Source organism: Puntigrus tetrazona, chromosome 20 (assembly GCF_018831695.1).
Source record: "Puntigrus tetrazona isolate hp1 chromosome 20, ASM1883169v1, whole genome shotgun sequence".
NCBI lineage: Eukaryota > Metazoa > Chordata > Actinopteri > Cypriniformes > Cyprinidae > Puntigrus > Puntigrus tetrazona.
Window position 1 is genome coordinate 305,200 of NC_056718.1, and position 19,989 is coordinate 325,188.

The 19,989-nt window shown below is 41.0% G+C and overlaps 1 protein-coding gene across 20 annotated transcripts in view; it reads right to left on the reverse strand.

The window, feature by feature from the left end:
- ptprk (protein tyrosine phosphatase receptor type K) overlaps positions 1–19,989 on the reverse strand; it is a 132,960-nt gene that overhangs the window by 9,262 nt on the left and 103,709 nt on the right. For 4 of the 20 annotated variants that reach the window (XM_043218949.1, XM_043218935.1, XM_043218930.1 and 1 more), the window contains 15 exons: positions 19,345–19,618; positions 19,036–19,072; positions 13,569–13,704; positions 9,382–9,411; positions 7,802–7,962; positions 7,453–7,488; positions 5,303–5,314; positions 4,931–5,115; positions 3,923–4,010; positions 2,832–2,971; positions 2,671–2,688; positions 2,240–2,276; positions 1,560–1,657; positions 902–1,018; positions 559–713 (listed from right to left, as the gene is read on the reverse strand). In XM_043218949.1, the coding sequence (XP_043074884.1) occupies positions 559–713; positions 902–1,018; positions 1,560–1,657; positions 2,240–2,276; positions 2,671–2,688; positions 2,832–2,971; positions 3,923–4,010; positions 4,931–5,115; positions 5,303–5,314; positions 7,453–7,488; positions 7,802–7,962; positions 9,382–9,411; positions 13,569–13,704; positions 19,036–19,072; positions 19,345–19,618 (1,524 nt within the window). The remainder of the gene's footprint in view (positions 1–558; positions 714–901; positions 1,019–1,559; positions 1,658–2,239; positions 2,277–2,670; positions 2,689–2,831; positions 2,972–3,922; positions 4,011–4,930; positions 5,116–5,302; positions 5,315–7,452; positions 7,489–7,801; positions 7,963–9,381; positions 9,412–13,568; positions 13,705–19,035; positions 19,073–19,344; positions 19,619–19,989) is intronic. The other 16 variants (XM_043218938.1, XM_043218939.1, XM_043218941.1 and 13 more) reach the window with 13 other exon arrangements.

Here is a 19,989-nt window from a genome sequence, read left to right on the forward strand (position 1 = left end):
TGTAGCAGATATAATAGTTTGCATTCACACTGTAAGACTTACTTACAAACTGCACATTTTGGCATGTTTATATTTTTTTGTTGCCATGGTTATCGCTGTCAATCATCGCGTTCCAAACCTTTTTCCGAACGGCGGAAAATAATGCGATGAGAACAAAGAGAGTAGCATTTAAAGACTGTCAAGCAGTTGAAAGGAAAAGAAAGCTGCATCATGGGATTGTTTTCTCTTTTTTTGCATGCAGCGATGCAGACGAGACCACATCCTGTTCCTGGGGCAGGCAACGTGGTAATGTTTAAGGGTACAATTGTTTCTGCCAGATGAGCCGAGAACCAAGAGTACAAAGAGTCATGAGAGCTGCCGTGACTGGCCAACAGCGTCAGATGTGGACGCCGGGACACTGAAGTGTGAGCACGACAAAATAACAGAACCCACCACAAGACCATCTGCAACAGGAAATGATGTCATGAACCAATGACACTGCATTCTCCTCTACAACGCGAGAACCAGTCTGCAGATACATGCTCACGTGACCCCTGCATGTGTAGAGCGCCGCAGTACCTGCAGTGGACGACGATAGGCCCGGCGGTGGGAGGGTTCGACATCTTGACCCGTCGGATGAATGACAGCAGCCCTGTAGCGTGATACGGGACTCCGTGATCGGGCCAGCCGGTGAAGTGGAACTGCTTTACCTCTCGCACCTCATTAAAACCCCTCTGTGACAACAAGAACAAACATGAGCACCTCAGGAAGTTCAACCGATGAGCTAATTCATAGATTAGAGGTCGTGCCAAAGCAGTATCAAACTGGAGAAGTAACGTAAAATGAGAACGTCGTTGTGTCCCCAACTCAACTTCAACTAATGGCTGAATATTAGCCTCAGAGTTTAATCAACGAATCTCACCCTCTCCAGCGTGAAAGTCCTGACGACGTACTCCGCGAGCGGTTCGACCTCCACAAACGTCACTTTGAAATCTCCGTAAACTTCAGCATCGTCTGGCCAGTACTTATAGCATTTCACCTGCAGGAGGATGAGACCCAGCGAACGTGAAACACAGAGCAAATCGCATGCACTTTTTAAGAACTCTCTTGAATGCGGTAAGTACAGTAACACACAGGTGCATCTTGATTCACCGCAGTCCGGTTTAATTCATGCTTAACTCTTAAAGCCGAAATCTTGCTTAAATGCTTTAAGATATGAGCGTTCGCCTCTCATTATGATATAAAGACTGCTGCGAAATCAATTCAAATGCACTCGCTTGTGCATAATGGTATAATTAAACACGACGTGCACAAATGTACAATATACATACACAGACATGCTTCAACCCTTTGAGAAGTGTCAAAAAAAAGTGTAGAATTTCCTTTCTTTTGATTTTGGGGTGAAATATAACCCGTTTCTGACAGGCTTTGTGAGATTCGGAGTTTTGTGGTTTGGAGTAGATGAATAACTAGTCCTCGCTCACTCTTCAAAAGGTTTTCGCAGGCTGGGGCCTTCACAGGTCACACCACAAAGCACGAAAACAGACAACGGCCCCTCAGCAGGCAGTATAGCGACATACCCGGCCCACCTCCACTAGGTTGGTTACCATCACGATACAAGCCGACTGCTCCTGCCAGATCATCCTCCAGAAGTCGTACACCGTCTCGTGGACAGGGCCTGTGGGAAAGCCAAAATCTGTCTGTCAGATGTTTCATTTCATTTGGGAGAAACAAAAATTGCCATCATTCGATAGATGCATATGTATACTTAAAATGTTTATCAAATCAAAAAAATGCAGTTTACACACGACAACCCACTTACTTATTATTGTTATAGTGCACTATATTTAGTTCCTTAAATATATCTAAAGTGCCTCTATTACAGATTTTTGAAAATGAGCTTCAATTCGGCTCTTGGTCTTTTCAGGTTGGTCTGAATGAAAATGCAGATTCATTCTTCACCACTAGGTGTCGCTTTTGTAGCGGTGAAATATCTTGTTCTTCAGCAACGCTGTACACAAAGCAGTTTTTTTTTTAATAAATGAATTGTTGAGTGAATCATTTGGGAGTCGTTTAACAAGTAAGCCAAAAATGATTACAATATTACAAGACAATAAAATAGTTTTTTTGACCTTGCATGCATGTCAAGCTGTTGCTGGGGACTCAAAAAAATTTAATTACCCATAGTAGGGGCACTTTAAACGTCAGATAGTTTTTTGGCAACCAATAAAAGAGGATTCATTCAGCCTTTCTTGTTTACCTTGAGTTGCGATGTAATGGCTGGGCCTCTGGTATCCCTGCAAGAGAAACCAAACCAAGAACTTTCTTATGAGAGAGTAATTTATTTCACAGAGGGCTATGCAAAACGGTGCTGGTCTTGAGACTTCTAATCTCGACACACACACACACACACACACCACGTTTTTTACGGATCAAACACACAATGCAGGGAGACCCGACATCAATCCCCCCTCCCGCGAAAACTAAAACGCACGACACCAAAATCATGAGCGTTAACTGAAACACAGGCCAGGGATGTTAACATGCATGACGCCCACAGGCAAAGCAGATGAGTCGCGGCACGAGGAGGAGCAGGAGGTGTGTGTGTTTGCCGGCGCAAGCGGCTCCATGCAAATGAAGGGTGGGACAGAGAGGGGAAGTGTGTTCGAATGTGCCTACAGTGATACTTACATCCCTGTACAGCCAAATCTACCGCCCCAAAATCAACCGCATAAGAGTGAGAGAGAGCACAACAATGTCAGTGAGTCAGCAAGCACCTCCAACAAGGAAGAAAAGAAAGCTGTAAATTGTGTATAGTTGAGACAAAGGCATGCATAAAAGACCTCACATACGAGGGAGGGAGAGACGTTTCTCACACGTTCGCCAATGGAGGAGGAGGCGGCATCGCCACTTACATCAATGTAGTTGGCATTTATGTAGTCGGAGGACGGGTCGTCTTCCATTGGCTGCAGGATCACTCGAGAATGATCGTCTACAGCGCGACACACGGCAAACAGAGCAGATTCAGGACAAAAACAGCCTTTTCTGGGCATGCTGCTGACTAAACGGCTCTTACGGTGCATGGGAACATGTCCTGGTCGTATTTCTCCTCAAAATCATTTAGAAAAAAAATAAAGATCGATCGTTTATTAAAGATTATTTGCAGAGTGCTGTTGAGCACATTTTCGAACACCTGAGAAAAGAGATGATGACCTCAGATGAAGACCTCAGATGAAAACTACCAAATGTTTAATTGCAATCGTTAAGTTGTAAAATGTGTAAAATGTGTAAAATTAACTAATTGCATGAATTGCTGTACATTTCTGCCATAGTCATCACTAATAACCTACTCCTAAATGTAAAGGAGAAACTTAATATTTTCTGTAAAGCTGCTTTGCAATGATGGCTTTATTAAAAAAATATATTTATTTTGGAAATTACCGCAATGCATCTAGACGTTTAACTACTGAGTTTATCCTTAACTGTACAGAAATAAAATACACAACTGAATATCATGTCATACAGACACAATGACCAATTTTTATAAAATAAGCATTTTAAAAGCATGAAGTTGATGCTAACTAACAACACCAGGGTCATAGGTTTGATTGCATGGACTGATGAATACCTTCATGGCCATGTAAAGCACTTGGTAAAGTACCTAGTGAATGTAAACGAACTCAAAATACTGAGCATTTGGGGGGAAATGTGTTCAATTAAAAATGAACTTTTAAAACCTTCCAAAACAGGCTTTATGGTATATTAAGATTTTGAGGTGAAATATGACTCGTTCTTGACGTTCATTTTAAAGCACCGGCACGTGTTGGTTTTCTAAAGAGCAACAGATGCTTTCCAAAAGGTTCTTAAATGACTACAAAATCATCTAAAGTAGAGCGTTTGGAGCCAGATATTAAGTGTCCTAGAGAATATCCTACACTCTTACATGCAATGATGTTCCCGTATCGATTCTTCGTTCGATTTTGCTCTTTCTTTGCTGCATCCCAGGAAGCAGACTGACCCTCAAAGAAGCTCTGGAGAGAAACACAGAATGAATTACAGCAGCCAACAGGGTCTTAAATGAATCAATATCCTAATTTATTCCTATTTTCATCATATCTGACAACATCAGCACCACGCAGCAGTTTGAACTTGCCCTGTGTGCATGGAAACACATGAAGAGTTAAAGAAGAACCAAGCGCTCTTAGCAGCTGAAACAAAACAAATTGTTCTGCATCTGGCGCGCAAACTCCACTGATCAGACTGTGGTTTCGTGAAATAAACCGCCAACACTCTTTGCCTGCAACCAGCAAACTCATTAGTGCAAAACGTGTGGTGAGGTTCAACGACTTCTTGGAGAAGTGTGACATTATTTGGATGTTAAAAACATAGTTCACCCAAAAATTTACATTTGCGTTCACCCAGATGTGGAGGAGTTTGTTTCTTTGTGGTAACATCACTTGGCTCAGCAATGGATGCGCTGCAGTGAATGGGTGCCACAATCCACACCAATCCAGTTCTTAAGGATTATAAGCTCATATTGAAGCAACAGTTTGAAGTTGAAAGTTCTCCAGATGTTAACTGACAGACTGGAGTGATGTGGTTTGTCGTGATGTTTTTATCAGCTGTTTGGACTCTCCTTCTGACGGCACCCATTCACTATAGAGCATCCGTTCCTGGGCCACTGATTAAGATACACATTTCTACAAAACTGATGCAGGAACAAACTCATCTCAGACGGCCTCCGAGTGAGCACGTGTGAAGCAAATGAGCATTTATTTGCTAAACCATTGCTTTAAAATAGCTCCCTGGTTTGAAAGCAATATTTATTGTTTCCAGCTGGTGATTGAGAAACGACACGCTTCAGCGTTAAGATTTCGTCCACGTTCTCACAGTCATCAGTCTGAGTGTGCGTGTGCCATCCTGACGGCTCTGACTGTTGTCAGGGTCTAACCTCATACTCCTCTTTGAAGCCGTAGCTGTCGGAGGTCTTCATCAGATTGATGTGCTGCAGCAGGTCGGCCACCCGTATGGCGGGATGGAGCTGTCCGGTCTGATAGGGCGACTCGGTGCCCTCGCAGTGGTAGCGCGGGATGTCCAGCAGTCTGCTGTTCTCGGCCGCTGCTGTGTGGTTCTCGTCTGACAAAGAGGTCGGGAAAGATTCATTGGGACGCACACTGAGGGCTTCGGTCAAACCTTTGTACATGCTAAGCTCAGAGGACTCACACACACACACACACGCACACGCAAAACCTCACAAATGCATATACAATCCCAGAGTTGTGCACTCTGAACAGGACAGAGGCGTTTCTTCACACACACTTACCAGTGATAGGCACTTATGGGGCAGCGGGAGAGAAAAGAGGTGTTTAGTTCAGCGTCAGCTCAAACACACGGGCTCTGTAGTACAGCTGATGGGGTGATATGAACTAAACATATACAGATCACAGCTACAGGACACTAAGACGGGGGGAGACACACAATGCCACTCTCTACATCACATCCAGGCCGCTGCACTTTTACATTTTTGAAGGCACTTCAAATTCCAGGAGCCACATACCCACATGTATTTTAGTGCTGTCAAACGATTCATCAAAATAAAATCTATTCTTTACATAATATGTGACCCTGGGGTGCAAAAGCAGTCATAAGTAGCACAGGTATATTTATAGCAATACCCCAAAATGCTGCCAAAAATATGTTCCATGAACATATAGATACACCAAAACTTATTTTTGATTAGTAATATGCATTCCTAAGAACTTCATTTGGACAATGTTTAGTGATTTTTTTGCATCCTCAGATTCCAGATTTTCAAGTAGTTGTATCTCAGCCATACATCAAAGTAAAAATTATTTATTCATCTGATGAATAAATCTCAATAAAAATAAAAAAAACTGACTCTTATGACTGATTTTGTGTTCCAGGGTCTGACGTGAGATGTGCATATTTATTGTGTCTATATAAATAAACACACATGCATTTATACATTTAAGAAACAGATTTTATGTTTATGTATTAAATATACTATATATATACTAATATACTATTATATATATATAAACACACAGAATACACACACTCACACATATGTCATGTTCACAAAAATGTGTTTCTTTTGGATGTAATGAATCATTTGACAGCACTAATATTAATAAAAGACACCTCTGAATATTCAACTATCAAATGCACAAGAATCACAACCACAGGAAATGATCTACCAGCAACCCCCATCGATTCTCCAGAACAAAGACGTTGCTTCTACACAGCACCTGACAGAGCCACTTGTTACGGTTTCTGCCGATCTGATAAACAGACTTCGTTTCGGTCACAACTTATAGGGGACTAGAAGTTCTCTTCATCGCAGATGTCAGAAAGACGCAGCTGTCTGGATGAAGTGTTGTCCTCTACACTTCAGCGCCGTCTCTGCCAGAGCCGTGGCCTAAGGGGACGCTTTAATACCCCGCCGTCATCACACCGCTGCACAAAACGTCTTCTTTCTTGCTAGTTCTGTCATGTTAGCTCTATGTTAGCATCTGACACTGTTAACCCAGATGACTGGAGTTATATTAGGTTTACGAGTAAGCTGTCAGTTCAGTTTCGGCATCATCCCACGAGCTCCGGGAACACTCATAATGTCATGTGTGTGTGTGTGTGTGTGTGTGTGTGTGTGTGTGTGTGTGTGTGTGTGTGTGATGAGGCTTTGCTAAAACATACAGAGCAGGGCTTTCCAGTTGATTCTGCTTCTAGATTTGTACATCTTGCAATTCGTAACATTTTTAAGTAATGCGAATCTATTAATGATACATTTTTATTATCCCTTATGTAAAGAAATATACTTAAGCATACTTAAGCAAAAAATAGTTTGATATACTGTATATAGATACTTAATTCCATGTTAAATCTTTGATTGATTTTTTTTTGAGTCTTCAAGCACGACAGTTCTCCATCCATTCCTACAGGCTCCCTGTCCTTTCAGACTTTACTGTGCTATACAGGAGGAGCCGTGGAAATGATCAAGAAACCCTGTTCTATGTAACACAACAGGAACATGGTGGGGTGGGGGCTACATGAGTGATGCATGCTGGGTAATGGAGGTCTTTATGTGCAGCAGGAGCGCTCAGCTCAGTTCAGTTCTTCAACCGGAATTGAAACATCATCTCGTGACTTAACATTATTGAACTAATTGGGGAGAAGTGTTTGACTGGAAATATAGAGAAATTAAAGACGGCATGAAATCGTGCTTCACTATAGCAAGACTTGCTAATTATGCAGGGAAGGGCTTTATTTAGATCATTATGATTGGTCCTATATTGTTTATCGTTTCTTCTCCAGCACGAGAGGTCAAATATTACAAAATCGTTCACTGATTGAAAGCGCGTTTCATGCTGTCTTTGGGCCACAGACTGAACTGAATTGCTCTGAAGAGACTCCAGTGATCACAGACACGGGACGCAGCGTACACCCAGTCCTCACCTAATACTGCTGTCGGCACGAGAGGGTCATTAGGCACTGCAGAGAAACATGCAGAGTTATCATAAACAAACACAAATCAAGAGCTGGGGATGTTCAGAAACCGAGCGCTCTCCAGATTTTACTCACGATTCTACAGAACGTGGGTGCGTCTTGCACGATATCAGGTCATTTCTTATAACTTGTGAGTTGCAGAGGCGCACTGAACGCTCTACACTAATCTACGCCACCGGAGCGACAATAAAACGATTACAAACGCGCTTTGATTCACACGGGCCGCGTCACGCTTTCCTACGTACATGGAAAGGAAGTTCTTAAGCTCGATGTGATTCTGCTGGGTTCGAGTACTCACAGCGGTTGCTGAAGTTGTGCGAGTCCATGAAGGTGACGGACACGGGCTCCTCGGCGTGCAGAGTGCTCTGGTCCGCATAACTGCGATCCATGGAGTTGACCATGTGCGTCATCTCCTGACGGGTGTTTCCGATGGCGTCCTTGCGCTTCTTGGCGAGCTTCCTGATGAGCCAATTAAAGAGAGAACCGTTAAAGATCTGCTTCTCCTCAAAACAGCTTCAGTGCACCCTTCACATCACCCCAAAGCACCCACATGTAGCGATAAACAACAGACAGGAGAGAGAAGAAGGGATGATCCGATAGGAAAGCTTTAGTTCCACGGTAAAGGACAACTCGGAGGAAACTTTTAGGAAATGCTTGCAAATTAGTGGATGTGAATCAGAGAAATAAAACCATGCCTGTTCCAACTGCTCGCTTTTTCTACTCGAACATGTTTCACTACCAAAAAAAGTTACCGTTACTAAATTACCGTTTTTTTGTGTCAGAGCAGGCTTGAAATGCTTGAAATTGTCATTCAAAATTTGGCCAGATAGGATTTGCTTTTTCTTTCAGGACTAACATAACAATAAAACAGCAAAAAAAATATGAGCATTAACAAAGAGCTGCACGACTAAATCGTTACAGTGCAGTTAACCCAAGATGAAAATGTCACATCTTTTTAAATGCTTTTGATCTAGATCCAAGCTGTCTGTTATTTTTGACTTATTTTGCCAAATGTGCACTCAAACATTAAGGTCATGGAAATCTAAAAAATGTATGTGTGCAAAATGACATCAAGAACATCAAGACGACCAGCTCTGAATGAGTCTCAAGCACTTTTGCTTCTTGCTTAAAATGAAACGGTCTTGTTTTACGGATGATTAGACCTTTCTAAAACGAGACTAAATACTGATTTAAGAAATCCAAAATGTTCACTTATCATGGTTTTACTTTTTTTTTTTTTTAAAAGCGACATGTCGTGTGATGAAATGTAATGTGGAGCTGTGAAAGATGAGTTGTAATGCAAAGGATTTATGCAATGTCTATGTTGCTCTTTTTGACAAGAATAGAAAAAAGCAGCAATCTCTTGATATTTGACAGAGGTTTTGTAAAGATGTCACAGGAACTCTTAGAAAGCTAGCACTGATTGAGCTGCAGACTAAAAGTCGACCGGGGACACATGAAAAACACCCTCTTCACCGAATGAACGAACGGATGAGTGTGTGAGGATGCAAGGTGGATGGAGACACGGTGAGTAACTATTCCACACACACACACACACACACACACACACACACATGCACACACCCAAAACCAAACCAAAACCAACCCCCCAACAAAAAAAACAGACGGATAACAGACACAAGTGCAGCATTCTTTTTTCAAATAACACCGCTTGGATGCGACCGTCGCCGAGCATGTCCAAGAGCTACTACAATGCAAAGGAACGTGATTGGTCAAAGCGATTTGTGTTTTCGCTTGAAAAAAGGATACTGCATCTTTAAAAGACTAACAGGGCTAACCATAGACAGAGAGCAGAGAGCCCTGCATGTTTAGTCACCGTTTTGCTTTTGCTTTGGTCTGAGCGTCTCTGTTACTTACAGGTAATATGAGTACGAATAGTAGCTCCTCCTGGCGAGCGAATGAGAAACAGCACAAACAGATGAAGAGATATTGGTGAGAGCAATGTGGGAATCATCCGTACCAACATAAGCAACAGATACCTAGTCAAGAGCAGTTCTGATGGAAGCTTTTGGCCTGATCTCGGCGTCGATTCAAACATGCATGTCTTGTACATTTGCGTGCAATCTGAAAGCCTATTTGCTTGACAGTCGTCGGTCAAAAGGAAAGAAAAGAAACTAAAACGCAATCAGAGCATGCAAAATCTGGTTTCATCATGCATCTCAGGCGCTCTGACTTGATAAATCCCTGCAATAAACCTTGAAGCACAGATGATTTCAAATGATAAAAAAGCAATTCTTAAAAGTAAAAAAAATAAAAATAAATCACATATGTTGAGAACAACCAAAAAGGCACAAAAAAACAACAACTGCAAGCTGCTGACTTCCTGCAAAATAAGCAGCGTCAATGACCACTGTTTTAAAGATGCAGTATCTTCAGTTTGACCGGAAAACATCGATTATCCATTTCTCGGTTGGAAATGAGCCATTTGTATTTATCGCTGCGTGCCGAGGTTCGGCATATGCACATGTTAGTTCATTCTAACGGGGTGGTGACACACACGAATGAAGACGCCTCGAACTAAAAAGTCCCGCTTCGGTCAAATGTGTTGAACGGTGCACTACGCTCCACCTAAATAAAGCGTGGTTAGTAAAACAAAAGCAGAGTAGCGTTCACGTGAGACGAAGACTACTGCTCGCTTGCTCCGAATACGGCTTTTCTACAACAGCAGCACCAACCAGAAGCTTTTGCCTGCGCGTGACGCTTCATCCACGGCTTAACGCGCTCTATCTCTTATTTAAGAAAACGAATGAACGCATCTTCTCAGTACTACTGCACAGAATGAATGAGGAATGGAGGAGGATGAAGAATCAGTGCTAGTGCCGATAGGTCGGCGTGCTTTAGCGGGATCCGAATCCCACTCGAGAGAAATTGCGAAGAAAAGGAAATCCCCCGTAACACAAAATAAAACCATCAAAAGCCCACTCTTTAACGCTTCATGTTTGTTGTGCACTTTTACCCCCAGACAGCAGCCACAGCATCACCGCAAAAAACACAGAAGATTCAAATTGAACGCACGTAAGACAGATTGTTGAATAATGCATTTTCTTTAGAGAACTTAACACTGGAGAAATAATACTCATTAAAAGTGGCCTTTGTTTAATCATCATCATGCTTGAGTCCTGCAGTGTGTGAAGCAGAGACTGCGGACGTTATATATGCGCGGCATGAAACATTTCCTTTCTTGAACCCGGCTATTCTAAGATGCTCAAAGGAGTTTTTAGTTACTGAAGATTGCTCTAGGCTGCCAGTGCAACAATGAATGTACCGTAAGAACTGTGTGTGTTTGAGACCTTCAAAACTCCACGGCATTCGGCTTTCTCACCAGAGCTCAAAACAGCAGAGTTATCTGAGGTCAAGAGGGAAGGATGAGAGAGGAGAGAAACAACACCCCGGAGAGGGCAGGATCTTCAGGGGAACAAAATACCGCTGGAATTCAGAGCGCAGAAACATGCTCGTTTTAACGGACTACAAGTCTCAAACTACGAATTCATGAAGCTTTCCCCCTCGACCGATCTCAATCCCACCGGCCACATCTGAGTCTGGAGACACAGACACAGTCATCAGCAGAGAATGACTGGGATTTTTACAAAAAACTCAAAATGCTACAGTAAAAATCTGTTAAACGGTAAATTCCTGTCAAATTTACAGGGAAAAACTGTAAATGAACTTTCCCAGAATTCTCTGCATTGCATTTAAAATTTAGTTTGAATTTGATGTTTCTTCTTTAAAGTCACTGGTTCTTCTTAGTGTTTCTTATCAGTTATGTTTATTAGGGTTGTATATTACATGTAATGTTGTTAAATGTGAATGACTCTGAGCACCTTCTATATTTATTCTATATTTAAAAGCTGCTTGTGACGGGCTTTGGTTCATCACGTGGTAGTTAAACGCAAAACAGATTTTAGTACTTCAATAGGTTGGTATATTAACATTATATCAGTTAATGAAATTACGGTATTTAACTGTACATTTAACAAACCCAAAGACGTTGTTACCAACAATACACTATATGGATTTAAATGATACATTGTTCATTTATGCCAAAAATCATTAGTAACATAATTAAAGATCATGTTCCGTGAAGATATTTTGTACATTTCTTACCGTAAATATATTAAAATGTAATTTTGATTAGTAATATGCATTGCTAAGAAATTTTCTCAATATTTTCAAATAGTTGCATCTCATCTAAATATTGTCCAATCCTAACAAACCATACATCAATAGAAAGATAGCATAAATCCACTTCTGATTGGTTTTGTGCTCCATGGTCACATGGTACTCGGCCGAACGATTAGAACGCTCTCAGACATACTTTTCTCTCTTACATAAACATTTCTGCACTCTTTGTAAAGGAGCACAAAGAGCTTTCCTGCAGAACCTCACTATTCTTACAGTGTGCTAAGTCCACCGTCCGTAGGCCTCATTACATTACACGAAAGAGCTCTTGCAAACGATGCCAGCGAGCGTTTCCAGTCTGGTCTGGGCTTTAAAAAGCCCGCTGTTCAAGAAAATGCCACACGATGGAGCCATTAGACAGAAGCAGAGAGTAAAAGTGAAAGAGTGGAGTGGAGTTTGCCAGAGGATCTCTTCAAAACAATGAGCAGAGAGGAGCAGGGAACAGGCTCTGTAACTCATTTACAAAAGCTTATCTGAGAAAAAAAACACACTGGCTTTAGACATGGAGTCATGGAGACACCTTCATCTCACCTCAGACACACACATCAGCTTCCTCTACAGCGCCACGCTGAAACACACGCATGCAACTCTTTTGCTGATTCATGACCTAAACGAGACGTTTCACAATCAAACTACAACTGACTGACGATATTAACCTACCCACAAATACATGTGCCATATCTCAGGCTTTTTCACCAGTGTTTTGAGGAGGAACTGAGTGTTTAGACCATCATATGTCATGCAATGCTCAGCTGTTATTTAAATACATAATTACAAAATGTACGCGTGGTATTTGTTAATACCATTTTCTGATAGACGTGGAAAATAAATGGATATGCTGTGCAACGTGACGTTTACAGATTTAACATTGTTCTCCAAATGCAGTGCATTCAGACTTTTCAAAGTATGACTAAAGTAAATTCTCGGGAAAATCTAAAGTTTGGGGTCAGAAAAAAACAGTGAATAAAGTTATTCAGCAAGGATGCACAACATTGATTAAAAGCGGCAGCAAGGATATTAATAATGTTTAATAAATTCAATTTCAAATAAATGCTGTTGTTTTTTTAAATATTAATAATAAAAAAATGACTAAAATATAACTTATCCCAACTGTGGCACAACTACTAGCTTTTATAATCATTTTGCATTATATCTATTTGTTTTATATTTATTTATTATACAATTAACAAAAATGAAAAAGGCCTCTGTCACTAGCTTTTTTAACCTTTTTCTATTCTTTTTATTTATTACATAATAAAAAAAACCTTGCTATGTACTGCGTCAAGCTAACTGAGACCCGTTCTAGCACTTCATAAGCATATCATTGCTCTTTTGTTGCTTTTGATTGCTTCCGTTGTCCGTGGTGCAGCACGACGCTGATAATAATCAGCATATTAGAATGATTCCTGAAGGATCCTGTGACACTGAAGAAAATTCAGCTGCGCATCACAGAAATAAATGACATTTTAACAGATATGCACATAGAGAACAGCTGTTTTATATTACAATAATACTTCACTGTGTGTTTTACTGTATTTTTTATCCAATGAACTTCTTTTAAAAACATTCAAAAGCCTTTCAAACTTTTGATTGGTTGCGTGCGTTTGAACGTGTTTGTGCTTTTGATACGGTTTCGTAAGCGGGCTGCATAACGACGGCAGATTTCTCGTACTGTAAGCGAGTCTCTCCTAATGGCTTTAATTGAGATTTGGCCCTGTTAGGCTGGGGAGCGAGCGGCCCCTGACAGCGGTGGTGATGGGGCCCTGCGGCTGCTCCCTGGGTGCTGATGATGTGATGAGATGGCAGTGGAAGGAGGATGTTGGTGTGCTCGTGGGCATATCGAGAGCCAAATGTCTCTATCCTACCTTTTCTTCACCAGCAGGATGGCCACGAGCACCAGGAGAATGAAGACCAGCACGGCAGCGCTGATCCCGGCGATTTTCACCACTTGATCGGTCTGTTTGGCCGGGTCCGGAATCACTTCCGGCTCCTCTGTGGCCCCTGAAGACAAAAAAAGCAAATCTTTTTAAGTTGGAGCTATGGCTTAGCAGTAAAAGTGCATGCTCCGATGCAGCAAAGTGAGATGCAAGCTCAAACACATGATTTTGGTCAAATTTGAGGTTTTTACAAAAATGTGATCATTAAAGTACCCCTATTACGTAAAATGAGCTTTCGTTCAGTGTGTAACACAGCTCTAAGTGAACGAAAACACCCTGCAAAGTTTTGAATCTAAAGGAGCACCTTGTATAAAGCTATAAAGAGTCGACTCTGAATCATTGAAACAAGTTGTTTTTAAAACAAATCCCAAGCTGTTCATCTAACCATGAACATTAGCACATATATTGCCCGTCCACGTTTTGGTCTTTTCAGGTTGGTCTGAATGAAAATGCAGATTAATTTTTCACCACTAGGTGACTCTTTTGTAGCGGTGAAATGTCTTCTTCTTTAGTAACTCTGTACACAAATGCGCTCACAAACACTGCTTTATGATGAGATGAATATGACACCAATCCACCAATCACCAAAGATTAGTGTCGCGCAAAGGAGTGGTTTGGAAAAATGTATCACTGAATCGTTCGGGAGTCGTTAAGCAAGCAAGGTCAAAATAAATGCCTATTAAAAGACAAATGAAAGTGTTTTTTGACTGTGCATGCATGTCAGCCCGTTGTTGAGGAGTCCCGAAACCAAAATATCAACCTTCCATAATAGTGATCCTAACTCTCCAAATAGTAAAAATCTGGTGAGTACCGTTTGTTTTTCACACTGACTTTTATCTAAAGTGCACACAGTATAATATACACAATTATGGCACGTAAGTATTCACGCCAACATGATCAGCCATATCATAAGTGAATAACATCCTATTAGATCCATGCGTGCAGTATGCTACTGTCTTAATCTGTCTCATTTTGCCAGCACCGCTCACAAATGATTTAGTTTTTTCCACCAAGGAGCCAAATTAGAACCCAACAATATATATATATATATTTTTTTTTTTACTGAAGCACCTGTTATGACTGATCCTACGAGCTCCTACCTCTAAACCCAAATAGCATGAAAGTCTCCAGACCACAACGCGAGCTTTATTTGTTCCTCCCGAGTGGTTAAAATGCCTGGACGTTTCACAAACTGCCATCAGTCTGCTGCGTGATGTCTTTCTCTCGCTGCCAAAGCACAACAGAATGGGTTGAAAATGACTGTCGGATCTGTTTCTCCAAACATTGGCAGACAACCACAGTATCATTCCATTGTTGAACGCTAATATTATTACCTGGCACGAATACATTACACGCGACGCAAAAATGAGTCTGCTCTAAAAATAAAAGTTGAAGAGAAGACGCAGCCTCAGAGTGTGACGGATACCATGTAGAGTTAAACACAATGTAAAAGCTCTGGACGAGCTCACACTGCAGCTGACCTCAAAACACAAACTGAGCAAAACAGGAGTGTGTTCAATTGTAAATGGTTTCCAAGTCCATTTTAAAAACGGTGGTGTTGGACAAATTATGGCATGAAGTGCACCTAAAGAGAGACACGTTCATTAGAATAATGTTAAATTGGTATGGTTTACTTCATATAACTTTATTACGTTTTAATATTTCCGCATGCACTTACTTTGATGTGTTGACTAACACGATATAGCACGAATATTAGCATTCTTAACTGTAGCGCTTTATTTAATAATGCCAATTTAATGTGTAATTACCTAAAAGAAAAAAATACATGGTGGAAGTTTCAGTAGAAGTTGTAGAAATATTTTTATTAGTGCTGGCAAATGATTAATCGAATCCAAAAAATAAATAAATAAAAAATTTTCTGAATATTCAAAACACCCATGCATGTATACATGTCAGAAAAAGATTTGATGATTATATATTAATATATTTATTTACAATATAAATTATATGAATAAAAATAAAGATATATTATAATTTCTAAATAATATACTGTATGTGTGTTTATTTCTACACATAATAATTGGTATATATATATATATATATAGTCTGCATGACAAGTGACAAGAATGAAAGAGTTAATGACGTTAATTGGCTTTATATAATATAATAACATCAGTGAAGTGTAAGTGTACCGCAGTGGTGCTTCGGGTCTGTAACCCTGTCAGAAATACATCACTGCCGACTGAAATACTTCTCACACACCGTTCTAACAGCAAAACTATCATTACGGCATCTAGAGGTATTGATCCGCAGCGCTGCTGAACTCGGCGCGTATGACATTTATGGCGGTCTGGATGCTGACTCCACTCGCGGCTTTGCCTGTAAATGCCGCATTGTGCGATCTGTCTGGGCAGCAGAAGTAAATGGATCTCCGCTATGTCCTGAAGCTCTACTATAAGCTTTTAAGAGTGATAAGGCAATGACCCGCTGACACGGGCCTCTTAAATGAAGCCATCAGCTGTACTCTCCTGCCTCTGGATCTGTGGGGCAGCTTATTTCCAGCCAACAATAACACTTGAACAAAAGCCGAGCCCCCATCACACAGCCTCTCTGTTCTTTACAGCGCATTTGGGCGAGCGAGCAGCCCGGGGTGAAATGACCAAGAAGCAGATCACTGCTGCCCTAATGCACCGGCCCTTCATCACCAAAGCACTCTCTTCCTCTTCCTTCGCTTTAAGCACTGATCAGGCGAGTGCTGAGTTAGCTTCAGACGACCTGTCCTCATGACACAAATACCAATGAATGTCAAAAACACAAATGACTCGGGCAGGATCTGCAGGACAGATGCTAAACACTACGGCGCTGGGAAATAAACAGGTTTTTATTCGTCCTGCCAACATTTCCAACACAAAGAAGTGCTTATTTTAGTTTTTTCGACAGCATAGCTTTATAAGAGTCGGGTAAAAAACTAGTTAGTTTTTTTTTGTTTTTATGAAACAAGTTACATGCACTTACCATAACACTCAATTATGCATAACTACATGCCCTGAGACAAAGTCTAATCCTAACTCTAACCATATAGTGAGGGCATGCAGTTCATTAATATGAATGTATTGAATGCTTGATTGGCCGACGAACGTTCTCCAAACGATTTCTATCCAAACAACTAAATATAATAATCAATATGATAAAAACGACAGCTCATTTCCATCCTTTGCCACAAAATGATGTTTTAATCCTGAACGGCAGAGACGAACGCACATTAACATACTCGCTAATGCTATTAACGGCGACTTTCAAACAGCTTGGATGAGATGCGGAAGAAGCCGTCCTTCTCACAATAGCGTTCAAGTACAAAAAGCAGACAAATCCCTTGAAATATATCATCCGATGGATGTCTTGAGATGTGAATCTTCGAGATTTTTCGAATAATTCAAAGGCCCTTCGTCAGTTATTCCTTGCATATACGTGATCGGTAAAAATTCGTTTTGTTAATATAAATCTGTTTATTAGAACACCGTCCTGTGACCTTCCTGGCAATCACTTCTGACACTTGGGTTAAAAGGTGATTAATCGCGGCGCGGTGAGGTTTTAGATGCAGGTCTGTATTGGTTCAGACACCGAATTTCGCCCCCCTCCAGAACGCTCCTGTTTCTGTCAGCTCTTATGAGTCTGATCTGAGGGAAAAAACCACTAGGAGCGATTCAATGGAAATTGGATTACGTCCATTTTGGAGATAAAATTCCATGCTTAAAAACAAAAATGTATTTTTGTTGCTAAACAACACATGACGTGGGCTATATCTAATCTGTTCTGGGAGTGCTCTGAGCCGCAGGCAGACTTTTATCATTCGATTTCCTGCTGAAAAACAATTAATGAAGAGCCAGAGGAGGAAATAATGTGCAATAACTCAGACGAGACACGACCGAAGGTACTGTCATTTCCCCAACAGCACACTGACGATACACATGTGCATCACTCCACGCCGAAAAACACTAAATGTACAAAAACTATATGTCAGAATTTATGGCTATATTATATATACACTATAAATCACACCTATAAATTCAATAATATGGGTTGGTTAAGCTTCAGTCACCAGGCTGTGACACAAGTAGCATGAAGCAAATCACAATTATATTCATAAGAAATGCCAAATTCTGGGCTGTGATTTTAAGGAAATAAGAAATGCAAAGCTTGACCCGTTAACACAGTCAAGATCCTGAAGCAGACACACTCAAAACTCGTGGGAGGACTGTTAGGATTGTTTAAGAAAACATCGCAGAAAAGCAGAAATATACTACTAAGAAATAGCGGTGAGATGGTGTCTCTCAGCATTGCGTTACACTGTGGTCTTCTCCAGCTTGAAGCGGTTACAGAGCGCATCACGCCGCACGGCCTGATTAATGTCAAGCACTTTCAGGCTCCGGTTACTGTGGCTATGGATTTTTCATTCTTTATTTTATTAGCTGCGTTATGAATGGCAGTGAAATGCTTCGTCTTCAAAGTTATCGCATTGTTTGTAGCAGGCCTGAGAAGCACTAGCGCCAGCTCTCTCCCATCAGTTTAAATGATCCGAATTTCTCCCCTTCTGTATGAGCGCATTGCCACGAACAGATATGTGTAGAACTTTCATTTTTGCGGTACACTGATCGGCGCTGAACACGGGCCTTGTTCTTTATGTGTGTTCTTCTGTAGTGTTTATTCTTGACAGTGGAGTGATAGTGTAGTTAAATGTGGCTGAAACGACAATAAAAAGTGTTCTTGTGGGATGCAGTGTCGCCTATTCAATTTCAAAACGATGCACACATGAATCCGACAATTTAATATGCACAAATACGTGCAATCCATTTCCACTTGCACTAAGGCAAAAGCTTGCATGTACTGCACATTAAATATCATGCACCTAGCAGTACAGTATTAGTGTATATCAGTACTGTAAATAAAAATAAACGTTAAATGTGTGTGTGCTCTGCATATTTATTACGTATAAATAAATACACACATAAAAAAAATATTTTATGTTTATATATTAAATATATAATTTCCAAATTCTTTAAATATATGCAAGTAAATATTTAGAAAATATAAGCTGCATGTGTGTGTATTTGTATATGCATAACAAATATACACAGAACACATAAAAAACTTTTATTTTGGATGCATTTAATCATTTGACAGGACTAGTGCAACTATACGGAGACGTGTATAAATAGGATGCATACGTACAGTAACCGAACAGAAGCTTGGTCTGTATCGACACGCACTAAAATCACTTTTCTTTAATTCAGAGCACACAGCACCAATCACTGCCAGACTTTAGCTGACAGATTTTAACCTGCTCTTACATCATAACATCAGAGACAGAGAGATTAGAAGGAGGCCGACTGGAGGAATGATTGGTAGACGCATGCTCTCGATTTAAAGGGCTTACCTTTAAAAGCCAGTTTCAAACACTGCGTTTTACTTTCCTGAAACACAAAAAAACAATAACTCAAAGTTAGTTCTCCAAACTCACATCAACATATCGAGCAGAATGACGGCGGCTTGTAATACATGTTGTGATTTTGAAACAAAACGCTAAAAAAAGGCCATATTTTTTGTAGTATTTGTCACAGGTGTGATTTGACCTTGAGATCTGTTTAACAGTCGTGCCGTCACACAGAATGCACAATGGACCAATAAAGGCCCCGGAGCAAGACAGAACCCGGTCATTGTGTGTGTTTATTTGTCCTCTGCTGACCTTCTCCACGCTGCTGACCGCCTGGAAGTAGATGTTGTAGTTTTTGCGGGGCGCGAGGGGGGCGTTCCAGTAGCCATGGTAAGTCTTGTTGTCCCCGACGGTAAACGGCAACGGTTCCGGCAGATTCCTGGGCGGGAGCTCCGCTGCGAAGTAATACGGCAGCCCCGCGCTGGCGGCGTTCTGATAGGACACCGGCTCACGGTAACAATCCACGCCGCCCGCCTCCCGCCGCGAGCGGTGAGGGTTTATCTCCCTCACAACGATCTGATAGGCGCTGTTGACGACAGACACAACACGACAGCCAATCAAAACCCAGAAGAACACATCTCACTTTTCACCTCTCTCTAACATAATCAGGCGCTGAAAATCGAAATGGCATCATTATATGATGTTTTGCGATTTATTATACAGGCATAATAAAGATAAGATCTTGACATTCGGACATTAAATTGCCCCTATTATGGATTTTTGAAAATAGTGTGTATCACGATATCTGAAAGTGCAATGTGTATAAAGTTATTGCCTCTTAAAAGAAAGAGCTGACAGGGAATCACTGAAACGAGTCGTTTTTTTAAACAAATCCCACATTTAAACGTTGACGTGAACATGAAACATTAGCATATCGCCGCCCACTTGTTGGTCTGA